General features: G+C 44.0%; 1 protein-coding gene across 1 annotated transcript in view; it reads right to left on the reverse strand.

The window, feature by feature from the left end:
• LOC115461567 (cytochrome P450 4V2) overlaps positions 1-27,043 on the reverse strand; it is a 170,193-nt gene that overhangs the window by 88,790 nt on the left and 54,360 nt on the right. Inside the window, exon 2 of the mRNA XM_030191477.1 lies at positions 2,598-2,710. Within this exon, the coding sequence (XP_030047337.1) occupies positions 2,598-2,710 (113 nt within the window). The remainder of the gene's footprint in view (positions 1-2,597; positions 2,711-27,043) is intronic.

Consider the following 27,043-nt stretch of genomic DNA (forward strand, 5'->3'; position numbering starts at 1 on the left):
GTGTGCAAAATGAGTCTACTGTCTAAGTACTTGCAGGGTACAAGTGTAAAAACTTGCACCACAGCATTTAGCATCAGCTGTGCGAGACAGTGGGACTACTGTGCTGATAGGTCCTAAGTTCAAAACAGGCCATTTCCCTCATATTGACAAACCATAGCTGCAGATAGTGGTGGTGAATCTTCTGCTACCCAATAGGACAGAATCAATTTCTTGATGAGCAAAATAGCATTATAAAGGATGTGGCACTGTGAGGTCAAGATGCTCTGCTCCACCAAGTGTTCCTAAACACCCAAAAGTAAAGAGCCATAGTCCCACTCGAGGAAGAACTGGACAACTCATGCCAACACCGACATGCCAAAACTGAAACAATATGTTATCAAAATCTCTGAACCTAACAAACAGATCCCTATTCAGACACTTGGCCTTGCAGTCACACATCCAGAACAGAGATAGCCCCTCTTCAAATTCTTGAAAAATTAACCTGAAATCCCAAGAAGCTAGATTCTGCATGCATGCAGCACAACACCAGAAAAACAGAAAGAAACATATTGCTGTACAATGCAAAATAAGACAGCAGATGAAAATTCTCAAATTGGACTTATTCCAAACAATAAAATGAAAATAAAATGATTTTTTCTACCTTTGTTGTCTGGTGACTGTTTTTCTGATCACGTTGGTCCCAGTCTCTGATTCTGCTGCTCTCTATCTGTTCTCTAAACTCCGTTTCTAGGGCTTCCTTTCCATTTATTTCTTTACTTTCCTCCTTTCTTCTTCATTTCTTGCCCTACATCCATAGGTAAAACCTGGATCCTCTGCAGACTTGACTGGAGAAGATATAGAGTGGATCCAGCTTTTGCCTATAGTGTTCTCTCTATCTAACCTGCTAGTGGAGGGACATAACCCACAAGTCTCTGGACTGATCTGGGGACGCTATGGAATATTTATTAGTCATGATAAAAATAGGTGTAGGCCAAAAATAGCCCTGGACATTTTTCTGCCATAATGGAACAAAACAAAAATGTCCAGGTGTTGGGACTGCCCAAATCCCACCCCCAACATGCCCCCTTGAGATTTAGATGAACTGCATTAAAAAAAACGTTTTAAAAATATGTTTTGAAAATAGCAATTTGGACATTTTCTCAAAAAAAAAAATCCATCTACTGCTTTGTATCGCTTTTTGAATGTTTTTCTGTTTTGAAAATGAGTCCCCCAAAGTACAAGAAATAATGTCTTTATTTATTTATTTCAGACATTTATATCCCACATTATCCCAAACAAGTTTGAGTTCAATTTGGCTTACAATAAACAGTATAGGAGACATAGCAAAGAATAATGCATAAGAAAGTAATTTGTTGTAAGAATCCAATTTTACAATACAGTATCATAAACATACTGATATGGATGTTTCTCATTCATAATAGATTTTCTAAATGTTAAATATTTCCTAAACAATAAGTTGTTCTACCAAACGTAGATGGAAAGCTTAGAGTTACCTTTCCAGTGTTGAACAAAATCTTATCAAATTACACCCCAAGGGAAAGACCAGACCTCAGTGGGTGAATCAGACCCAAAATAATTACCTATATATCTTTGGGAGTAGTTAACAGATTCAGTGGTTTGGATCATGTGTAATGAGACTCTAGTATTGTGTTCACATCTGGTTCAGGTTAATAGAGATCACAAGGTATTACCGTATGAAACCATTTCAGCTGTCTATATGCCTACAGCTGTCTACATAAAGTGAGCTAAAGTCTCAGGCCCATTTCTAGACATTAATATTGCCCTCCTAGTTGGCACTAATAGGCAATCACTCTCAATTTAATTTAATTGAAATAGGCATTTATTCCCTGCTTCACCCCTTGAAGGAGTTTGAGACAATTTTACACATTAAAATGAATAGACATAAAATCACATTATTACAGTTTTTATTTGTTACGTTTTAGACACCTCTGCTTTCCCCTGTAGCTTTTTAAAGCTAATTTGGGGCATGTCTGTTTTCTGGTGTGCCTGGGATCTGTCCTGTCACATAGATAGATTAGATAGATATGTAATATTTTGTAAATCGCATCAATATGTGATTTCCCATGATTTGGCAATTCATCAAATCATTAATTATTATTATTTGTTGCATTACAAATAATAATAATAAACATAGAAATAACTAAAACATATATCCTCCTGCCAATACTCCCCCTACCCATTCCATAAAAGCCACATCCTAACTCCATTCTCTTACTTCTTCATCAAGCAGCATCAATTAGACTAACTCAATCATTCTAAGAACTAGGGCCAGTGTCAGACATACAGGGGCCCAGGGCAGACACTGGGAAGGGGCTCCAAAGCCTACCTTCAGGCTATACGTCCTTCAGCTCGAGGCAGGTTTGGAGCCCCTGTGAAGTGGGAGCCCACAGCAATTGCCCTGGTTGCCACCCCATAATACCAGCCCTGTCTAGAACAGCCACATTTTCAGGTATCTCATGAGATAGATTAAAGCTCTTGTTTCAGAAAACTTGCTGTGTGATAAAATTGACTTTTTTTTCACCGTCTTTTCCACAGACTTGCAGAGCATGAACTAAAAATAAACCTTGCACACTCACCTCCACAACGTCTGCATGATACAATACCAAGAGTGGAATAGTTCCTAACCAAAGTTTCGCCAATGGTGCATCTCTAAAACGTTCTGTATAATCTATCACCTGGAGAAAGAAATCTAGAAAAAAGTGAACAAAAACAAAATTGTAAGTTAGAAGCAATGGAGAACCAATACTGGGAAAAGTGAAGACCATTTATTGAAATTTCTATCACCTCAATCTTAAGAAAAGGTTTAAAAGCTGGGTTTACATTTAGGAGAACACTTATTCTACTACTACAAATCATTTCTATAGTGCTACCAGTCTTATTTTATTTCTAAAATTAAAGACCACAGTCAGAGAAAATTAGCCAATGAGGGAGACAACAACACTTCTAACAAATGTTTCATCAAGAACAATTGCAGACATTGGAACCTAGAAATAAAAGACACTAGCGGGGCAATTCTTTAACAAGGCACCCTCCCAGTACTACTAACTACTACAACTGCTAAATCATTTCTACTACTACTACTATTTAACATTTCTAAAGTGCTACCAGGGTTGCGCAGCGCTGTACAATCTAACAAAGACATACACAGCGCTGTACACACTATATGCAGGTGTTTTCTCTGTCCCTAGAGGGCTTAGAATCTAAATTTTTGTACCTGGGACCATGGAGGGTTAAGTCACTTGCCCAAGGTCACAAGGAGCTGCAGTGGGAATTAAACCCAGGTTGCCAGGATCAAAGCCCACTGCACTAACCATTAGGACCCTACTCTATAAAGCAATGTGGGCACCTCATTTCCTTTACAAAATACCAGCGTAATAACGTAATACATGTGTAACAGATAGGTGTAAACATTTCTGCCAGCCACAGAGCTGGAGTATTGGTGCCTAAATGTCAGAGATATATGCCTAACTTAGAACATAAGAACATAACATAAGAGTAGCCATTCCAGGGGGGGGGGGGGGGGGGAACGGACTTCCAGTGGGGCTACCAGCCAAGATGGCCACTCTCAGATGAGCTCCGGCAACCCCCGACTGCAGGCCCCAAACTTAGCAACCAGAACCCTCTCCCATACGCTGCCCCAGGTCTCGCCCTCCATTTTTACCTGGAGGTGTTAGGAACGCTCTGATTTGATGCTTGGAGGCGCCAGGGAGAGCCATCTGCGGCGTGAACCTGTGCCCTCCCCCATCGGAGTTGCAGCGGCGGTCCAGAATGAACGTCTGACGTTCAAACACAGCGGAGTAAGGCAGCAGGCTTCAGCAGACCTCTGGGCACTAGAAGAGGCGAGGTGACCCTGTCTGGAGGTGGCCAGTGCCGCAGAACGAACTGGTGCTCTGGTGAGCCATTCCCCCAAGGTAAAGCCGATGCTCTGGGATCTGAGGCACGTAGATGGGCAGCATCCAGCTTGAATACTGCTGAGATTCTGCTCCATTAGCCCGGATCAAGTTTAATTCTTGAGCTCTCAACGAGGAGGATAGAATCAGGCTGCCTCTTTGGCTGATCTCTGTATGGACTGTCAGCAGTACTGAGAGGGGTGTGTATTTTTTTTTTCCTCTTTGTCTGCCAAACTCTTGACTGAGGAGTGGCACTGGAGTACTGGAGCTGCATAGGGAGAGCAGTGTATCCGTATGGCTGCCCGTGGATCCAGGAAAGACACGGAGAAAAATCACGAAGGAGTGAAGAAGGCAGAGAAAAGTGCCCCTCCCTCGCCTACAGTAGGCTCCGCCTGGGCGTCAGAAATAGTTGCAGAGGTCCGCCAGGCTGTGGAACAGGCCACAAATTATCGATAAATTGGATGGCATGGAACATCGATTTGATACTTTCACCAAAGATCTGCAGGAGGTTCAACAGCGAGTCGTACAGGTAGAAACATCAACTCAGGCATCTTCATTGAAAATCAAAAGCCTTCAAGACAAGGTTACTTCCTTGGAGAAGGTTGAAGACTTGGAAAATCGCTCACGTAGGAACAACCTGAGACTAGTTGGCTTGCCAGAATCGATTCACGAAGCAGAACTACAGGGTTTCTTGGAAGCCTGGTTCCCTAGATTTGTGCAACAACAAAGTACGGTTGGCTCTTTGCTCATAGAACGTGCACATCGACTGGGTCCCAAGAGACCACCTACGGAACATCCCAGGATAGTCATTTTTAGACAGCTTCATTATCATCATAAGATGGAGATATTGTCTGCTCTCCGAAGTGGTGAAGTCTTGGACTATGAAGGACATAAAATCTTGTGTTTTCAAGACTATTCTACTAAAGTCTCTCTTCAGCGTAAACAATTCTCTCTGCTTTGTGGCCATTTACACAAGCTGCAAGTACATTTTAAGCTTACTGTATCTAGCCGAGCTGTGGATCCAACACAATGGAGCCTTCCAATATTATGATACAGTTGATGTGGCCCAAGCTTTTGTGGATCAACTGGAATGAGATAGATCGAGCACCTCCAAATGACTTGAGATTTACAGTATTCCGCCTGTGACTTCTCTGGTTGTGACATTCTGTATTGCCTCTGTGTTAGATAAAAAAAAAAAAAAAAAGAGGAGGGGGAAATGCTAACTTTACAACTTGAGTTTGTAGTCAGGGGGTACAGAAGTCGTACACCTTATGGTGGTCTTTAGGAGAGGGGAGGGGTGGGGGTAGATGGGGTCTGGGTTTGGATTTGGAGGGGTGGGAGGGTTGACCTAAGCAGGGAACCTTAGATTGTGGAATGGGAGTACATGCAATGGAAGTTGGTATGAATGGGGTGGTGGGGGTAGTGGCTGGGATGACCTAATCACCCTTTAAGAATGGTTATCAACTCTTGGTATCATTTGAATAATGCTATCACACAATGCCTTTAAAATAGTGACCTGGAATGTGGGAGGTATCTCTTCCCTGATTAAGCGTAAAAAAAATACTTCCAAGCCTTAAACCGACAGAAGGCATCTATAACCTTCCTTCAAAACACACACTTGGTTGTTAAGGCGCATCAAAAGCTATGCCAATGGTGGGCAGGTTCCTATTTTGAATCCCCGGCACGGGCCAAAAAGGCTGGTGTCATTATACTAGTTCGGAAGGGGATCAAGCTAGTTACTCATAAAATTATTCATGATGATGCTGGGCGATTTCTGCTGGTTCATGTCACTATTGAGTGCCAATCATTGCTCCTATGTAATGTTTATGCACCAAATACATACAGTAAAGTCTTCTATAAGCAACTTCTTAATCATCTTCAGAGTTTTGAAGGGGTCCCTTTTCTGATAGGAGGAGATTTCAATGAAGTGGGAGACCCGAGGTTAAACAGATCTAATGGGACGGGAAGCAGCTTTTATCGTAAGACTCAGGGTATTCTAATGCTGTGTGAAGTCATGGACTTGGTGAACGTGTGGCGTATCTTGCACCCAGATGAAAGGGACTGTACTCATTTGTCTCGGGCACATGTCCAGAATGGATTACATTTTTATTTCTTGTCTGTTTATAATAGTACAGGAAGTGGAGATTGGACCTATTAAGATCTCCGATCATGCTATAGTCTCCACTAGCTTGGAGTTCCCAGGGGCATCTTCATGACATTACCAGTGGAAATTCCCCGTACATCTCTACGGGGATAGAAGATTTCTAGACTATCTTGCAGAAATACCAGATATTCAAGGAAATTAATGCTGCTCACATGGATAGTCCTGTTCTGTATTGGGATACTGCTAAAGCAGTGCTCAGGGGAGAGATTATAGCGTATGTTAGTCATCAAAAGAAGGCTAGGGACAGGGAGCTACTTTGTTTGGAAAGGGAAGTTACACGCCTGAGACGTCTCTATGGAATCCATCATAATGTACAGGTTAAGATTCAGCTCCTTGAGTTGGATCCCCTAATATGAGATATTCAGAGGAGCAAATACTTTTAAGAAAGTGGCATTCGCTGATGACTTGTTGGTGCATATGTTCAACCCCCAAATATCAATGGGAGTTTTGTTAGAATCTATGAATAAATTTGGGGATTTCTCAGGTTTAAAGATAAATCTCGTGGAGGAGTGGCCTAGTGGTTAGGGTGGTGGACTTTGGTCCTGGGGAACTGAGTTCAATTCCCACTTCAGGCACAGGCAGCTCCCTGTGACTCTGGGCAAGTCACTTAACCCTCCATTGCCCCATGTAAGCCGCATTGAGCCTGCCATGAGTGGGAAAGTGTGGGGTACAAATGAAACAAAAAAAAAATCAGCTCAGCGTTGCAGAGAGAGGGGGATCGAGGAGCGGCCTGGCAAAGACTCTATCCAGTAAGATGGGTTGGTGAATCTTTTCATTACTTGGGGGTGTTGTTGACTATGGAGACTTCGGGACTGTATCGCTTGAATGTGGACAGGCTGTTAAATGATACCAAGCTTTATCTTGAGAAATGGAGTCATTTACAGTTACCTATATCTTTGATGGGCAGGATAAATCTTTTTTTAAATGATTATTTTTCTGCAGTGGCTCTATGTTCTCCAAGTTTTACTATTACGCCTCTTGCAGAAAGACTTGCGATTGTTACATAGGCTGTGTAGGAAATTTCTGGGGGGGGGGGGGGGGGGGGGAAGGAAATTGAAAATGCATCTAGAATATCTTCATGATTCCTGGCCGCAGGGAGGCTTAGGTCTACCTTGCCTTAGGAGTTACAATCAGGCTTGCCTTCTGAGGCACCTTAGGGATTGGTTGTTTGGAACAAAGCAGTTTACTTCTACACAGTGGGAAAGGGTTTTGTTTGAACTTTGGCATCTGAATTATCTCTTGCATGCCTACACCAAAACTTGCCTCATTTTTGTCGTGAGTGTTTTGCTGCAATCACTGACAGGCATTCGGCGGGTTCTCTTGAAGTGTTGGGATCAGAACCCGAATATTAGTGGCTTACTGCCATACAGGGGTAATGCAGATTTTCCACTAGGGCTGGAATCCGGTCTGTTTAAACGATGGGCGGCTATGGGTATTATTCTATTGAACATCTTTGCAATGAGGAAGGTGTCTTGTATTCCTTTCAGGACCTACAACAGAGGCTTTCCCTAACTCATAAGGATTACTTTTCTTATAGACAGTTGCACCACTATTATTCCAGCTTAGATCATGAGTCTCTGAATATGAGGCTAGGCCAGAAAATTCAAGATTTTTTTTTACAAGGAGATGTTCTTGGTCAGGTTTCAATATCAGGTTTACATATAGTTTTGATCACTCTTCTCCCCCCCCCCCCCCCCCCCCCCCCCCCGGAGTATGGTTCTCTTCAGGAGGTTTGGAGTAGAGATTTGGGTTCGAACTGACAGGGGCAGATTTTTTAAAATTAACTAAAGCTATCCCAAAGCAGGCTGAGAATGCCGAATTAAGGAAAATCAATACAGAATACTCCACAGGGCCTATATATCCCAATATCAGGCAGCGAGAGCAGGTTGGGTGCCTATTAGTCAATATCTCAAATGTCAGTGGGGGGACAATACCTTCTTTCATGCTTTTTGACGATGCAGTGGCATCCAAACAATTTGGAGATTGCTTCATCGATATTTACAGACATTGATCAATGTGTACTATATTCTTGGAAGGGAGATTTGCTGAATAAAATGGGAGGCAAATGGGATTTTGGATAAAAATTACCATTAATTTCTTAGTAAAGCTTATGCATTGGGGAAGAAATGCATACTCAAGCATTGGGTACTTGAAGAGCCTCCCTCATTCTGGAATTAGAGAAACAGATTGCATGCTCTCAAGTTGTGGGAGGCAAGGGCTGCAAGGAGTTCTCCAAAGGGACGAAGGGCTTTCATATCTATCTGGAACTGTTATTTGCAAATACTCTCCCATAAAGCTAGAAGTGCTGTACTGAATATGTATCAGAGTGTTGCATGAGTGGGTACTGTTATGTGAAGGATTGTTTAGGGGTTTTTAGATTGGGTAAGGGAGGAACTGGAGTATTGGATGTTATCTTTTTCAAGATGGCCTGGGATTATAAGAGTCCAAACGCCGGCCACCTTAAAAATCTGACGAGGCAGATTTTGGTAGAGGAGGGAGGGGAGTGACGCTGAACATTTGATAAAACCGAATGGAAACTGGGGTGGTGGGGTGGGAAGCAAAGGGAGGGTTATCCTATATAATAATTCTCACCACCAACGTTCTAATGTGTCTGCCTGTGTCCGTGGCACCTTTGGAGTTGCTGAGCTAGGCTCCGTAGCCAGGCTGACGTCACTCACAGCTGATTCCCAGGCAGGGGGAGGAGTAGGGAAACACGCGGAGCAAGTGGCAGGGAGCGGCGCATCAAACAATGACCCTCCTCTCCCCTGCCCCCCCCCAGCCACCCATGTCCTGCGACCCTCCTCTCCCCCTGTCCCCTGCAGTCAACCATGTCCAGCGACACTACTCTCCCCCTGCCCCCCCTTCCAGCCACCCATGTCCAATGGCCCTGCTCTCTCACCTGCCCCTCCTTCATCCACCCAGGTTCAAAATGGCCACCTATACTTACAAGAGCAGCCTCCAAGACTTCAGCAGAAGTCTCGCAAGTCCGCCATTGGACGTCTCGGCGGCCATTTTGAACAGCGATCCGGCAGCGGGGGAGCATCAGTGCCAGCACCAGCAGCAGGCAGGCAGGACCGGGGATCTTTCCTGCCTGCCCCGAAGAATTGGTTACACAACCTGGGTGGATGAAGGAGGGGCAGGTGAGAGAACAGGGTTGTTGGACATGGGTGGCTGGAGGAGGGGTAGGGGGAGAGTAGGGTCGCTGGACATGGGTGGCTGGAGGAGGGCAGGGGAGAGGAGGTGGGGGTGGAAGGGGGGCCTCAGACCATAAAGGGAGGGGGAGGGGCACTCACTCACTCTGTCTCTCACATACACTCTCTACGACACACTCTCTGACTATCACACTCTCCATCTCTCACACACACTCTCTCTCAAACATACACTCCGAGGAAAACCTTGCTAGTGCCCGTTTCATTTCAGACAGAAACGGGCCTTTTTTACTAGTTGTATACATAAAAAAAGGATCAAGTGTCACCGGGTTATTGCTGACAGATGTTCTACTGTTTATTGTTCTATCATGCTTGCTTGTTATGATGTAACCACTTGTGTTTGTCCAGATTTGTTGTACAGCCATATGTTGTTAGGTTTTCTTTGATCCTGACTAAGAACCATTAAACCTTAAAAGCAGTAGCCATACAGGGTCAGACCAATGGTCCATCTAGCCCAGTATCCTGTTTTCCAAACAACGGCCTAGCCAGGTCACAAGTACCTGACAGAAACCCAAATAGTGGCAACTACAAATCCCAGGGCAAGCAGTTGCTTTCCATGTCTGTCTCAATAGCAAGACTATGCACCTTCCATCCAGGAATTTGTCCAAACCTTTTTTAAACCCAGATACGCTAACCACTGTTACCACCTCCTCCGGCAAAGAGTTCCAGAGCTTAACTATTAGCTGAGTGAAAAGATATTTCCTCCTATTTGTTTTAAAATTATTTCCATGTAACTTCCTCGAGTGTCCCCTATAGTCTTTGTTCTTTTGGAACAAGTAAAAAATCGATTTACTTCTACTCGTTCTACAACACTCAGGATTTTGTAGACCTCAATCATATCTCCCCTCATCCATCTCTTTTCCAAACTGAAGCGCCCTAACTTCTTTAGCCTTTCCTCATACAAGAGGAGCTCCATTATCCCTTTATCATTTTAGTCGTTCTTCTTTGAAACTTTTCTAATTCCACTATATCTTTTTTGAGATACAGCGACCAGAACTTAATGCAGTACTCAAGGTGTAGACTCACCATGGAATGATACAAAGACATTAATAGTATTTTTGGTCTTATTCACTATCCCTTTCCTAATGATTCCTAGCATCCTGTTTGTTTTTTGGCCGCTGCCACACACTGAGCAGAAGATTTCAGTATATTATCTACAACGACACTCAGATCTTTTTCTTGAGAACTGACCCCCAAGGTGGACCCTAGCATCAGGTAACTGCAATTTGGATTATTCTTTCCAAAGTACATCACACCTTGCATTTGTCCACATTAAATTTCATCTGCCATTTGGATGCCCAGTCTTCCAATTTCCTAAGGTCTTCCTGCAATATTTCACAGTCCACACATGTTTTAACAACCTTGAACAGTTTTGTATCATTCCAATTTCCATATCATTTATAAATATGTTAAACAGTACCAGTCCCAGTACAGATCCCTGCAGCACTCCACTCTCCTCCACTGAGAGAAATGGCCATTTAACCCTACCATCTGTTTTCTGTCCAATAACCAATTCTTAATCCACACCAGAACCTTGTCTCCTATCCCACTTACAGTAGTTTACAAGTTATACGTCGTGAGCGTCCGACCTAGCAGAGTTTAAAAAGGGGTTGGATGGTTTCCTAAAGGACAAGTCCATAAACCGCTACTAAACGGACTTGGAAAACTCCAAAATTCCAGGAATAACATGTATAGAATGTTTGTACGTTTGGGAAGCTTGCCAGGTGCCCTTGGCCTGGATTGGCCGCTGTCGTGGACAGGATGCTGGGCTCGATGGACCCTTGGTCTTTTCCCAGTATGGCATTACTTATGTACTTATGTACCCATTTGTACATCCACCTTACAAATACATGCTATGTAAGTTATGTCTGTATTTACAGAATTGAGCTTAATTGTTAAAATGCCTATTTCTAGAATTGTCCCAGGTGTGACAAAAATGTTTTCCCTGAATTAGAAAAGCACACAAGAATGCATGGACTATGTAGTTAATACACGTCTTAGAACATTTCCCATAATGCTAAAACACATACTGTACCCTGGTAAATACAACTGTGTACATAAATGTATCTGTCACCCTGTAATGACAATGTTAACAAAAATATGTAAGCCACATTGAGCCTGCAAATAGGTGGGATAATGTGGGATACAAATGCAATAAATAAAAAATAAATAAAATAAACTCCCTCATTTGGAACAGGTGCAGAATTTGGGCACAAATGCATTATTTAGGTGCATGAAAGGCAGTTCTGCGCTAAGCGCGGTTCATCAACACCATCACATTGGCACACATGTGTTGACATCGGTGCTGGGCAAAATGGTAGACTATTATAAAAAACATTATTACAGAGCATATTCAAAAGCATGGATTAATGAGACAAGGCCCCATGGATCTACTACATTTATTTGAAGGGGTGAACAAACGTGAATAACATTATTTGAAGGGGTGAACAAACGTGAATAACGGTGAGTCAGCCAATATTGTGTATCTAGATTTTCAAAAGACATTTGACAAAGTACCTCACGAAAGACTCCAGAGAAAATTGGACAGTCATGGGATAGGAGAAAGTGTTCTATTGTGGATTAAAAACTGGTTAAAAGATAGAAAACCAAGAGTAAGGTTAAATGGCCAGTATTCTCAATGGAGAAGGGTAGATAGTAGGGATCCCCAGGGGTCTGTGCTGGGACTGCTGCTTTTTAACATATTTATAAATGATCTAGAGATGGGAGTAACTAATGAGGTAATTACATTTGCTGATGACACAAAATTATTCAAAGTTGTTAAAGCTGGAGATGAAAAACAAAATTGCTCTCTTCCAAGCCTCTACACTGGATTCCCCAGGCACAGAAGGGTAATTTATTTTACTTTTTTTTTTTTTTTAAAGTAGAGAAAGAGAGAGAGAGACTAATGGGCTCACCTTCTACCGCCTGCTGGTGACTGAGAAAATACTAAGGCTAGGGTCACATGGCCAGGGCTCTTATTGGCTCTCTAGAGTCAGAAGTTTCTCAGTCTCCACCTGCTGAAAGGCATGCACAACCCATCAGTCCAAACCTGGGCTGGTCCAGAGGGATGCTAAGGAATCAATGTCGTTAAATCAAAAGAGAATTGTGAAAAATTACAAGACGACCTTATGAGACTGGGCATCCAAATGGCAGATGACGTTTGATGTGGCACGTGCAAAGTAATGTATGTGGGAAAGCGGAACATGATGAAAGGTTCCACATCAGGAGTCACCGACCAGGAAAGGGATCTAGGTGTCATCATTGATACGTTGAAACCCTCTGCTCAGTGTGTGGCGGCAGCTAAAAAAGCAAGTAGAATGCTAGGTATTATTAGGAAAGGAATGGAAAATAAAAACGAGGACATTATAGTGCCTTTGCATTTCATGCCAATGTCTTAGCTCTTTCATTTGCCTTAACAAAGTATATTTGGTTATTTAGCATCCTTCTGTATGACAGATTGGTGAGTCAGGTTCTTTTTAGGTCAACTGTTTACAGTACATCATGACGTGCCGTTTATTTCCTTTTGATAATGGTTCAAGACCGTTTTCATAAGTATATGTTTGATATGATAATGATGACTGATCTTTTATAGAATTTTGGAAAAGCAAGCATATATGTTCAGTTTTTTCGATGCACTAACATGGGAAAATTAGGTTCTTACCGTGATAATTTTCTTTCCTTTAGTCATAGCAGATGCAGCCATTACAGATGGGTTGTGTCCATCAACCAGCAGAGGGAGATAGAGAGCACACTTTTTTCAGTGCCTCATACCAGCTTGCTCCACTGCCTTTCTTCAGTATTTGAAGCTTCCAAAGCAGTATGGCAAACCGCAATGGGAATAACATGAGCTTTCCTCACAGCGAACGATGGCCCTACAACAAAGGGCATTAACTCAGAATGGAGGGAATAAACTCATCCTCCAGGAGGGCATAAACTCATCCTCCAAAACATGAAACTGGAGGGAATTAAGTCATCCTCCTTTAATTGAACAAGAATCCTGAAGACTGTTTTCCGACTTTCTCCCAAGGACGGAATCTCCAGGAAACACGACCAGAACCTGAAATAGATTTACAGCAGATAGCATCAGACAGGGAGGGATCATGGCTGCATCTGCTATGACTAAAGGAAAGAAAATTATCACGGTAAGAACCTAATTTTCCCTTCCTTGTCATCAAGCAGATGCAGCCATTACAGATGGGATGTATCAAAGCAATCCCTAGATAGGGTGGGAACAAGCCACACCACGCGCCAGCACTTGCGCTCCGAAATGGGCGTCCCTCCTGGCAGCCACATCCAGCCTGTAATGTCGGGCAAAAGAGAGCTTAGAAGCCCATGTTGCTGCACTACAAATCTCTTGAAGAGAGAGTGCTCCAGTTTCAGCCCAAGAAGAGGAAATTCCTCTAGTGGAATGCGCCTTAAAGGCATCAGGCGGAGGCTGGCTGGCAAGCAAATAAGTTGAAAAGATAGATTCTTTAAGCTAGCGGGCAATAGTGGCTTTAGACGCTGGAGACCCTCTGCGAGGACCTGACAGCAAAACAAACAGATGATCAGAGGTCCTGAAAGAGTTAGTAACTCGCAGATACTGCAGCAGAGTCCTGCGCACGTCCAACAGGTGCAATTGCCCAAAAGATTCTGGAAACTCCTCCTCGACAAAGGAGGGCAAGAAAATAGGTTGGTTTAGGTGAAACGCTGAAACCACCTTAGGCAAGAAGGAAGGCACGGTCTGAACCGTGACCCCGGACTCTGAAAACTGCAGAAAAGGGTCTCTACAGGACAGCGCCTGGAGCTCTGACACCCGTCTCGCCGAAGTAATGGCCAATAACAAGACGGCCTTCAGTGTCAAATCTTTCTCTGAAGCACGCCGAAGCGGTTCAAAGGGAGCACCCTGAAGGGCCTTCAGCACTAGGCCCAGGTTCCAAGCTGGACAAGGTGCACGCACAGGAGGACGGAGCTGAAGCACCCCTCTAAGAAACAGTGCCACATCCGGATGAGCAGCTAAAGACACGCCTTCAACCTTGCCACGCAGGGAGGCCAACGCTGCCACTTGCACCCGCAGGGAATTATAGGCCAAGCCTTTTTGTACACAATCCTGCAAAAAGTCCAGAATCGGCGAGACAGGAGCCCGCAGGGGTGTGATCTCTCTGGAAGCACACCAGACTTCAAACTGGCGCCAAATCCTGGCATAAGCCACGGAAGTGGAACGCTTGTGGGCTTGCAGGAGAGTGGTAATTACTTTATTGGAATAGCCTCTGCCTCTCAATTGCGCCCTCTTAATCGCCAGGCCATAAGACCAAATCGGCCGGCGTCCTCCATGGTCACCGGACCCTGTGACAACAGGTTGGGAACCAGAGGTAACTGAAGGGGATCCTCTACGAGCATCTGTCGGAGGTCCGCATACCAAGGCCTCCTGGGCCAATCCGGGGCGACGAGAGCCACTTCTCATGGATGCAGCCAAATCCGCAGGAGCACTCGCCCTATCAAGGGCCACGGAGGGAACACATACAGTAGGCCCGGAGGCCAGGGTTGAGCCAAGGCATCCAACCCCGCCGCGCGAGGATCTCTCCGTCTGCTGAAGAAGCACATTGGTGCTTGTCGCCATAGATCCATCACGGGCTTGCCCCACTTGGCACATATCTGCAAGAACACTTCGTCTGCAAGTTCCCACTCCGCTGGATCGATCTGATGCCTGCTTAGATAATCGGCTTGCACGTTGCTCTGACCTGCAATGTGAGCTGCCGACAGAAACTGTAGATGCAGCTCGGCCCAGTGGCAAATTTGTTCGGCCTGCGCGGCTAGAGCTCTGCACTGAGTGCCGCCTTATCGATTTATGTAGGCCACTGCTGTCGTGTTGTCCGACATCACTCTGACAGCCAATCCTTCCAGGGTCACTTGAAAGGCCAGAAGCGCCTGAAACCCCGCTTTCAACTCTAGGCGGTTGATGGACCACTCCGATTCCTTGGGTGTCCATAGACCCTGGGCATGCTTCCCCTTGCAATGTGCGCCCCAGCCTTTCAGACTGGCATCTGTCACCACTAGACACCAATCGGGGAGCGCCAGCGGCATTCCTCGCCGCAGCATGCTGTCTGAGAGCCACCACTCCATGCTGAGTCGGGCCACAGGGAGCCAAGAGAGTCTGCATTGGTAATCCTGAGATACCGGAGAAAAGTTTTGGAGTAGAGCATACTGTAGAGGTCTCAGGTGCGCTCTCGCCCAGGGCACCAGTTCCATAGTGGCCGTCATCGATCCAAGCAGCTGGACAATGTCCCAAGCTCGCGGGCGGGGCATCCTCAGGAGCAGACGGACCTGATTCTGAAGCTTGCACCGCCTTTGCTCGGGTAGGTACACATACCCCGAGGCTGTGTCGAACCTGGCCCCCAAATATTCTAGAGACTGCGAGGGGGTCAGGTGACTTTTGGCCAAATTGACGACCCAGCCCAGAGATTGAAGTACTGAGACCACTCTGGCTGTTACATGCTGACTCTCTGCAGCAGAGTTTGCTCGAATGAGCCAGTCGTCCAGGTACGGGTGAACCTGAATACCCTCTCGCCTTAGAAAGGCAGCTACTACCACCATAACCTTCGAAAAGGTGCGGGGAGCTGTGGCGAGGCCAAAAGGCAAGTCCCGGAACTGGAAATGCTTTCCCATCACCGCAAACCTAAAGCCACTATTGCCCGCAAACCTCAGAAACTTCTGGTGCGGGGGCCAAATTGGAATGTGCAAGTAAGCTTCTTTCAGGTCCAGAGACGTGAGAAACTTTCCTGGCTGTACCGCCGCAATGACGGAGCGCAGGGTTTCCATGTGAAAATGCCGCACTCTCAGGGACTTGTTTAATTCTTTTAAGTCCAGAATAGGGCGAAAAGACCCTCCTTTTCGTGGCACCACAAAGTAGATGGAGTAGCGGCCGCAGCCGTGTTCGGCGGGAGGTACCGGGGACATGGCCCCTATCTGGATCAGACCTTGTAAAGTCTCCTCTACCGCCGCCCGTTTGGCGGCAGAACCGCATCGGGACTCCACAAACACGTCTCTTACAGGGGCGTCAAATTGTATTCTGTAACCGTCTCTGATCAGGTCCAAGACCCACTGATCTGAGGAAATGTTGGCCCACTCCTCGGCAAAGAGGGAAAGATGTCCTCCGATGACAGGACTCGAGGAGAGGACCGGCGCACCATCATTGAGAGGGTCGCCCCTGAACTCCAGGCCTTGAGCCAGTGGCTGTGGAACATTTGTCCGAGCGAAAGGAGTTCCTCTGCTGAAAACAGACATGAGAAGTGAACCCAGCAGAATGCCCTGGGCGGTACCTTCGAGCTTCACGGAAGCGAGGTCTGTAAGAGGAGTGGACCGCCGCACCCTTAGAGGAAGGCCGAGGCCTATCTACATTTCTTGTGAGAAAGTTAGTTATTTTTTTCTGTGTGCATATGCATATATGCCCCCTCCCTGCCCTTCCCTCCTTGTATATAACAGTAACAGTGATAAAAGTAAATTAACCCTGCTAACACAACAGTGACCAGATGGCCCCAATATTTCCCCCTTCTTCATCAACCAGTGTGGGCACAAGGTGTTGGGAATAGCCTCCTGGTGGAGATGGTAGAGATAAATACTGTATCTGAATTTAATAAAGCTTGGGACAATTGCACAGAATCTCCAAGGGATAAGAAGGGATAGTAAATGGTACGGACTGGCTGACTGCATAGGCCATACGGTCTCTGCCTTCATTTTTCTAAGTTTCTAGGTATGGTGCTCCAGCATACAACGGAGAGGGTCAAAGTACACAACAATCAATCCAGAAAAAAGCCCAGAGGGCTTTTTAAAGAAAAGTGTGCTTTATTAATGACCCGACACGGGGCGTGTTTTGGCGTAAAACAACGCCTGCCTCAGGGGTCAATTCTAAAAAAATATAAACAGAGAAATTTTTGAACATACAACAGATAGATAATATATATATATATATATATATATATATATATATATATACACACACATTATCATAAAAATAGTGGAACTGAACATAAATACTGCACTATGACTGGATACCAAGATGAATAAAATAAGAGGATATAAAATTTATGGAGAAATGAAAAAAAGTACACCAAAGAATATGGTCTAAAACAGGTAACTTAAATGCACTGTGATGAAACATGACATACGTGGTGGCATGAGTCAGCACCAATTCCAAAAGAACACTGCGGCATGGCATCTACCTTAACAGAATAATCCATCAAAACCGCAATGTGGAGGACCTTAAAAAAGAATGGAGATATAAGTGGCACAAAGCCCACATAAAAAGAGGTTGCTCAACATAGTCAGCTCCCCAGCAGTACCATAACCCTCACTGCACTTGAGAGGAACATACTGGCCAACTGTGATCACCTTACTTTTCCCCCCTACTGTACATGCACATTGACACCTGGGGTGGAGATGGAGCAAGCTGGAGAGAAAGAGACCATCTCTACTCACCCCTGATGGATCCCTGACATCCCTGTAAAAATTGGGGAAGACTAGGGGAACAGCCCCAGTACACCACTGCTGTTGGGTGGGACGAGGTGGGCTCAAGATGGATGGGGAATGTGGCAGGGACTGCCAAGGTGAGCTGAAGGACGAGCTGTTGCATGGCAATCTGCGTGCTAGCAGCTGGGGTAGAGTGGAGGCCAGAGTGCGGGTTAAGGGTCTGGAGCTTTGTAGCAATGACCCTGAGAATGGCCATACCCTCATCCTCAGTAGCTCTCTCACCTCTAAGATCTTGTCAGAGTCCAGCAACCTCAGCCCTGGCAAGGCATTTTGGTTTTCAATGTTTCATGCTATTACTATGGCAATGTCCTCCTCTAATCTCCTCCTCCAGCTAAGGACCAGTGATATTCTTTGCTGCATTGTCCCACCTAGAATCTTCCTCTGTGCCCTACCCCTCTGTTTCCACATCTCCCTAGGGACAGCAGCCTGACAACTGAATCTCCTATGGGGCCTCTGCTAAGCCCTCCTTAGGAGCAGGTAGTCCTTCTTGTGCCCCGACTCTGAGAACAACTTCCCTAACCTGGGCAACCTGAGCCTAGAAAAAAAGAGGGTGTCTTCAGGTGAAAAGGTTGGCTGCTTGATTGCCGCTGCAATTTTCCTCAATGTCCCTGCACCCATGACGTCAACACATATATCAAGTATACGAGTGTGCAAATGCGAGCCTTCTCAGAACACTGGGTGTAATGCAAGTATTCTTTAAAGAGAGTGGAACAGGTAGACATGAATCGCTTGTTAACTCTTTCCAAAAATATAAGGACTAGAGGGCACGCAATGAAGCTACTATGTAGTAAATTTAAGATAAATCAGAGAAAACATTTCTTTGCTCAACGTGTAATTACACTCTGCAATTTGTTGCCAAAGAATGCGGTAAAAGCTTAGCAGGGTTAAAAAATGTGTGGATAGTTACCTAAAGGAAAAGTCCAAGAAATATTATTAAGGTGGACTTGGGGAAAATTACTCTTTTGGGATACTGTCAGGTACTTGTGACCTGGAATGGACACTGCTGGAACAGAATAGTGGACTTGATGAACCTCCAGTCTATCCCAATATGGCAACACTTATGTTCTTATGTCCTTACTTCTATAACAGAATCTGGGCACCAAGATTCCATTATATAGAAATCTAACATAAATTGGCATCAATGTGCCTACATTTAAGCACCCACTTACACCATATCAATAGCATTCCTAAGTGGGTACACCTAAACAAATCAGTTATGCGTCAGTCTAGCATGCAACTTAAAGTATTCTACAAGTTATGTGCGTAAATGTTGGTCCTGCCCATGCTCCTCCCTGTGAAAGCTCCCTTACATTTATGCACTAATGGGCCCTTTTACTAAGCAGTGGTACGGCTAATGCGTGGGTAGCACACGCCAAATCAACACTACTGCAGGGGTAGTGCAGGCGCCCTGCATTAGTTTCAAATTTGGCGTGTGCTTTTTTCCCCACAGTAGAACATAATTTTCTACCACAGGGGCATTCCCAATGGTAAATCGGCAGCAAGGCCACATTGGCGCGCACTGCCCGATTACCACACAAATAGCGTGTGAGCCCTTACCGCTAAGTCAATGGGTGGCAGTAAGGGTTCAAGCAGTAAATAGCTGTGCGCTACCTTTAATTTTAGTGTATGGTCATTTATTGCCCCATTAAAAAATGTATTTTTTCCCAGCCGCGGTAAAAAATGGCCCAGCGCACGCCAAACACACGCACCCACACTACCACAGGCCACTTTTTACTGCGGCTTTGTAAAAGGACCCCTAAGCGAGTTGTGCATGCTGTTTATAGAACAGCACTGAGCCACCACTTACACTCATAATATAATTGTGCACTTACCTGCATAAGTGCTAGGAGTCTATAAATTTATGCAAGCAATTCAGCATGTAAATGTAATCACCATATTATAGAATCAGGGGAAAGAGGGTAATTTGACAACAGGACATCTGTCCATAAAAGCATCTATCTTAAGCCTACCTCCAATAGTGCACAAATGTTCAGGTACAAATGTATACCTGTTCCAAAGGTGGTATAAATTTGTGCATGTACTCTATGCGTGTACATTGCAACCCCCTTCAGCTCAAAGTATGCCCTTGGGAATGCCTACCTGCAGATTAACTAAAAATAGGCACACTCTTTCTGTGATTTACATTTTATACACTGATGCAGTTGCACCATTTTGCAAAAGCTCTTTTCTTCACATAAAGCAGGCTTTACACAGAGAAGTCTTTATTAAAAGTTACCCCCCTTCCCTATGAAGTTCGCATTTATTAGCAATCTGTTTTCCACCACAAATATCTGCACTGAATTTTTTTTTAATAAAATACTAGCCGTTAAAGCCCGTTAAAACGGGCGAGTATTGGTGGTCTGTTCTGTTTTCAAGTCTAATTCCCTCCCTCCCAGCTCCAAGGCCCCATTCCCTCCTCCCTCCCTCCCTCCTCCAAGGCCTCCCTCCCAGCTCCAAGGCCCCCGCCCTCTGAATTTTAAAAGTCATTATACCTCGTCGGGTTACAGCGGCAGGCGGCAGCAGTGAAAAGCTTGCAAGCTGTGCGCTTCAGGAGCCTTCCCTGTCTCAGCTGTGGTCCCGCCCTCATTTCCTGTTTCCGCAAGGGCGGGACCACAGCTGAGACAGGGAAGGCTCCTGAAGCGCCGAGCAGCTCGAACGCTTTTCACTGCTGCCGCCTGCCGCCATAACCCCGATGACGTAACTTAGATGACTTTTAAAATTCAGAGGGAGGGGGACTAGAACTGGACGGCCGGTCGGGGCGGAATTCAGGCGCGCCGCGTGGGGCTCCCTTGAACGTGAGGCCCTATGCAGTAGCCTCGCCCTAAGACCGGCCCTGCTCGCCCCGCCTCTGGACTGTTGCTGTCTGAACGTTCAAGCTCTACTGCGCATTTGCAGGTGAGTCGGTCACTTGTCATTTATATAGATTGATGATGTTTGTAGTGTGAAGGCCTGGGGACGGTTGACTGAATCAGTGAATTCACAATTGAAAAAGAAGATCTAAGACAGAGATTCCTGAGCAAATTAAAATTCCTGGGACAGGATGCAGTGTTCTGCTGTGGATTGGGAACTTGATTTCATAAGCCCTGGTTTTTTTCCCTTGACAGGTGCCTTGGGGTGGTAGCCCGAGTCCTCTGCCCCCTCCTCCATACTCTGTGGAGGAGTAGGAGGATCCCATGAAAGTCAGACTTCCCCAGCCTAAGGGAGTTTCTCAGGAGGGCAGGCAAAACAGATGCTACTGCACTGAGTAATATGAGCTGAGATGGGAGGAGAGCTGCCTAAGATTGAAACAGCTGAAGAGTGCCAAGCTGGAGCTGAAGCCTCTCTGCAGCCAAAGATACACCTGGATGGAAACAGGGCAGAACAAGCACAGATCGTGGACATCACACCTCACTCTAGGGATGGCTGATGATATTCAGCCACTATCTGTATAGCTATGTGGTGTAATTTTGGATAGATATCCTTTATGTCTCGAGTTTCTTCCTCCTTCATTGTTCCTCTGTCTACTTAATACATGCCACATTCAATTCAAAGGCCCAAGTATGTAGAGGAAAGTGAAATTTCCATTTGTGAGCTGGATGAGGGACAGACCAGAACCTAATAAGACATATAGGCCTAATCCATCTCTTGCACTGATAGATTATGAGAACAGTCTGAATATTTTTTAGGAGGTTCCAAAACATTGTTCATGGTGGCTAAATTCTGCTACCAGGGGTGAATCATACCCTTACTGTTGCCAAGAACATGTTTTTATGTTAAACAGAATGAGAAAAACTACTTTGATTTGAAACAAAATCCAGCTATCCTCATTAATAGTAAGCATTGTTGTTCACATCAGGGATTTAGAACTCGCACAGAGAACTTCACCTTGGTCTAATTGGGGAGGGAGATGCAACTGAGAATTCAACCTTGCCTCCTCAGACAGAGTAGCTCACCAACAAAAATCAAAACAGATGAACATACTAGTCTGCTTCTTCATTGGTAGAAATCCTCTCCCCAAAAGTCTAAAACTCAAACAAATATTGAGTTAGTTAGTGAACAGAAAATGACTTATCAACATTTTATGCCCAGAGAAAAAACATCTTTGTTCAATAACAACCAATGACACTGTTCTGAAAGGAAGTTCTGGAATGGGATGTCATAGGTGAAAAGGGAATGGCTCACGAGTAATCTAAGGAAATACTTTACAGAAAGGGTGGTGGATGAATGGAACAGCTTCCCAGTAGAAGAGGTGGATACAAAGACTGTATCTAAATTCAAGAAAGCATGGGGCAAACACAGATGGTCTCTAAGGGAGAGGAGGGGATTTTAGAGCTTAGTTGTTGTCATGGATAGGCAGACTGGATAGGCCATATGGTCTTTATGTGTTGTCATTTTCTGTGTTTCTATGAGGTAGCCCTTCCTCTCCAGTTTCATATCTTTCAGTAAAGATAAGGAATATTATATGTAAACACTGGCATCTTATTTAGGGTACTAATTGTTTCAAGGATAAAGGCATTATACTTGCATACTCTAAAAGCTGCAGTTTAAGAGATATTTTGGTGCCCTCTGCATTCCACACAGCTTGAGTGGATGGGTGACCCTGTGGACATGATAAATATGGTAAATGTAGTTTGTTTGAAATAAAATTTGCAAAGATTTCTGACCGCCAAATAACAACGGGAAACATATTTCAGAATCTTTTTCTAACTGCGATACTGAAGGAGTTATCTATTGTATTGTTTGCCCATGTGGAAAGTCATACATTGGTAAGACAAGAAAGATGTTGTATTTAAGACTGTTGGAACACTAGAGCTGTACCAATAGAAGAGTTGAGGACACAGTCATGACTGAAAACTCTAAAGAAAAAGGGTCACTGTTTGAAGATCTCAGATGTGGTGTATTGCTAAGTGCTTTGAAATACATAGAGGAGAAGGAATCTTGATACGTCTTCTGAGGAGCAAATAATTTATTTTCCAATTTAAGAGTATGGAACGTTTTGGACTGCATCAGCAAGTTGATTACAGAATTTTTTTGTAAGCATTATCCCCCAGAGTCTATATAGTCTAGAGATCTTTGCCAAAATCCAAGCAGATTCTATAACAACATGCGTTTGTGCATGACATTAATATTTGTTTAAAATCACAGTGCGGACAATTTTTGTTTCTTTCATATGTATGTTAATTTGAAGAAATAGATCTCTTTTTTCTTATGCAGACTTTAAAAATCATCCACCTGATATTCAAAGCAATTTAAACGGTCCAAAGAGGCTCCTAGCTGTTTAAAATCATTTGACTGTGGCTAACCATGAATATTCAGCGGCACTGTTAGAGCAGCTAAATATTTGCAGTTAGCACCTGAGCCGAAACCAGCTAACTTGTGAGCATTCCAGGGGGCAGAGTTGTCACTTATGTGGTTAAATGCTGATATTCAGCATTTTATATTACACTTAACTGTATAAGCTGTAGCAGGCAACATACAACCGGGAATACAGTCAGTGGCAGACATTAAAACGTTGAGCTCCACTGGCTGAATATCTACCCTCATGTTCTTTGAATCGGTATATACAAGTAATGAGAAGTAATGTGTGTTGCATTTTTACAACTTGTATATGCAATTATGTGTCATGGTAGGAAGACATACCTTGTATGTCATAATTTCAATAAATAAGACCAATAAGTCTTCAATTACCTAAAAGACATTGGCCCTTTTTTTTTTAACTTTCTAAGTTATCCATTTTACATGTTTTTTAATAGCCTGGGAGTTTTGTGATTTATCTAAGCTCATTACACATACACACACATACATATTATTTAAAGTATAATGTGAGTAATAATTTTGTCATAGTATTTATTTATTTGCTGCATTTGTATCCCACATTTTCCCACCTATTTGCAGGCTCAATGTGGCTTACATTATATAGCAATGACATCACCATTAATAGAGTAAGAGGTTCAGCATATTGTTACAATTAATGTACAAGAATAACACGTAGGTAGGGTAAATAAAATGATAATACATAACATACAAGTGAGAGTAGGAAAAAGTGTAATGTTCATTAATGATAATAGAATAAAATAATCAAATCAGAAGGGATCAATATTGGTTGGTTCTGGTATAGATTAGGAAACAAGTCATTAAGGCGGATTCTTTTTGTAAGTCTCTTTGAAAAGGTACGTCTTCAGTAACTTCCAGAAGGTTGTCAAGTCGTGCGTAGTTTTTATAGTATTCCGTAGTTTATTCCATAATTGTGTGCACAGGTAGGCAAAGCTAGATGCATGTATTAATTTCTATTTAAGACCTCTGCAATTGGGGTAGTGGAGGTTTAGGAAAGTACGTGATGAACTTTTGGTATTTCGTGTTGGTAAGTTAGTTAGGTCTGACATATATGATGGGGCCTCTCCATGAATGATTTTATGAGTTAAGGTGCAGATTTTGAATGCAATTCGATCTTTTAATTTAGCCTTTGACAGTAGCATTAACATGCCATGGGACCTTCTGTAAATGAGATTAGTAGTGTCGTCATGATATCATCTGTCATTCTGGCAGCTAGAAGTAAGTAGACATATTGGAAATGGTGTGAAATCTATTTATTTATTTGGATTTATTTACCACCTTTTTGAAGGAATTCACTGAAGGCGGTGTACAGTAAGAATAGATCAAACATGAGCAGTAGGCAATTAGAGCAGTAAAAATATTCGAACAACAATACAAAGTATGGCATGATGTCATACTACTTGCAATGACAACACAATCAAGCTCATTTTCAAAGCACTTAGCCTCCCAAAGTTCCATAGAAACCTATGGAACTTAGCCTCCCAAAGTGCTTTGAAAATATGCCTCAATATGTACTAGAACATTATAATTGGTAGCGAGGGGTAAGGCAAAGTTGTAACATAGTAGATGATGATGACGGTCGAAAAAGACCTGCACGGTCCATCCAGTCTGCCCAACAAGATAAAACTCATGTGCTACTTTTTGTGTATACCTTACCTTGATTCGTATCTGTCATTTTCAGGGCACAGAACGTAGAAGTCTTGCCCAGCACTAGCCCAGCCTCCCAACCACCAGCCCCACCGGCTGTGCCACCCAATCTCAGCTAAGCTTCTGAGGATCCATTCCTTCTGAACAGGATTTCTTTATGTTTATTCCACGCATGTTTGAATTCAGTTACCGTTTTCATCTCCACCACCTCCCGCAGGAGGGCATTCCAAGTATCCACCACTCTCTCTGTGAAAAAACACTTCCTGACATTTTTCTTGAGTCTGCCCCCCTTCAATCTCATTTCATGTCCTCTACTTCTACCACCTTCTCATCTATGGAAAAGGTTCGTCTGCGGATTAATACCTTTCATATATTTGAATGTCTGTATCATATCACCCCTGTTTCTCCTTTCCTCCAGGGTATACATGTTCAGGTCAGCAAGTCTCTCCTCATACGTCTTGTAACGCAAATCCCATACCATTCTCGTAGCTTTTCTTTGCACCGCTTCAATTATTTTTACATCCTTAGCAAGATACGACCTCCAAAACTGAACACAATACTCTAGGTGGGACCTCACCAATGACTTATACAGGGGCATTAAAACCTCTTCTTCTGCTGGTCACACCTCTCTCTATACAGCCTAGCAATCTTCTAGTTACGGCCACCGCCTTCAGGTCCTCAGATACTATCACCCCAAGATCCCTCTCCCTGTCCCTACATATCAGACTCTTACCACCTAACACATACTTCTCACGTGGATTTCTACTCCCTAAGTGCATCACTTTGCATTTCTTCGCATTGAATTTTAATTGCCAAACCTTAGACCATTCTTCTAGCTTCCAAGATCCTTTTTCATGTTTTCCACTCCCTTCCGGGTGTCCACTCTGTTACAAATCTTAGTATCATCCGCAAAAAGGCAAACTTTACCTTCTAACCCTTCGGAAATGTCACTCACAAATATAGTGAACAGAATCGGCCCCAGCACCGATCCCTTAGCCACTCCACTACTCACCTTTCCCTCATCCGAGCGAATTCCATTAACCACCACCCTCTGGCGTCTGTCCGTCAACCAGTTCCTAATCCAGTTCATCATGTCAGGTCCTATCTTCAGCCCGTCAAGTTTATTCAAGAGCCTCCTGTGGGGAACCGTCTCAAAAGCTTTGCTGAAATCTAAGTAGATTACGTCTATAGCACATCCCTGATTCAATTCTCCGGTCACCTGGTCAAAGAATTCATTGAGATTCGTTTGGCACGATTTACCTTTGGTAAAACCATGTTGACTCGGATCTTGCAACTTATTGGCTTCCAGAAAATTCACTATCCTTTTCTTCAGCATCGCTTCCATTACTTTTCCAATAACCGAAGTGAGGCTTACCGGCCTGTAGTTTCCAGCTTCTTCCCTATCACCACTTTTGGAAAGAGGGACCATATCCACCATTCTCCAATCCCATGGAACCTTTCCCATCTCCAAGGATTTATTAAACAAATCTTTAAGAGGACCCGCCAGAACCTCTCTGAGCTCCTTCAATATCCTGGGGTGGATCCCATCCGGTCCCACGGCTTTGTCCACCTTTAGCTTTTCAAGTTGTTCACACACACACTCTCTTCTGTGATCGGTGCTGTATCCACTCCATTCTCATTTGTACTTTTGCCAGTCAATCGTGGTCCTTCTCCAGGATTTTGTTCTGTGAAAACAGAACAAAAAGTATCTATTTAGTAAATTTGCTTTTTCTTCATCATTATCTACAAAGTGGTTCGCAGCATCTTTCAGTCTCACAATTCCTTTTTTTGTCTTCCTCCTTTCAATAATATACCTGAAGAAATTTTTGTCACCCCTCCTTACATTTCTAGCCATTTTTTCTTCCGCTTGCACTTTCGCCAGACGTATCTCTCTCTTGGCTTCTTTCAGTTTCATCCGGTATTCCTCCCTGTGTTCCTCTTCTTGAGTTTTTCTGTATTTCAGGAACCTCTTTGGCCTTTATTTTCTCGGCCACTTACTTGGAGAACCATATTGGTTTCCTTTTTCTCTTGCTTTTATTTACTCTCCTTACATAAAGGTTTGCGGCCCTATTTATAGCTTCTTTCAGCTTGGACCACTGTCCTTCCACTTCTCGTTCATCCTCCCAGCCCATCAGCTCCTTCCTCAGGTATTCCCCCATTTTACTAAAGTCAGCATGCTTGAAATCCAGGACTTTGAGTTTTGAGTGGCTGCCCTCCACTTCAGCCGTCATATCAAACCAAACCGTTTGATGGTCACTGCTGCCCAGGTGGGCACCCACTCGGACATTTGACAC

Source organism: Microcaecilia unicolor, chromosome 2 (genome assembly GCF_901765095.1).
Source record: "Microcaecilia unicolor chromosome 2, aMicUni1.1, whole genome shotgun sequence".
Lineage (NCBI taxonomy): Eukaryota > Metazoa > Chordata > Amphibia > Gymnophiona > Siphonopidae > Microcaecilia > Microcaecilia unicolor.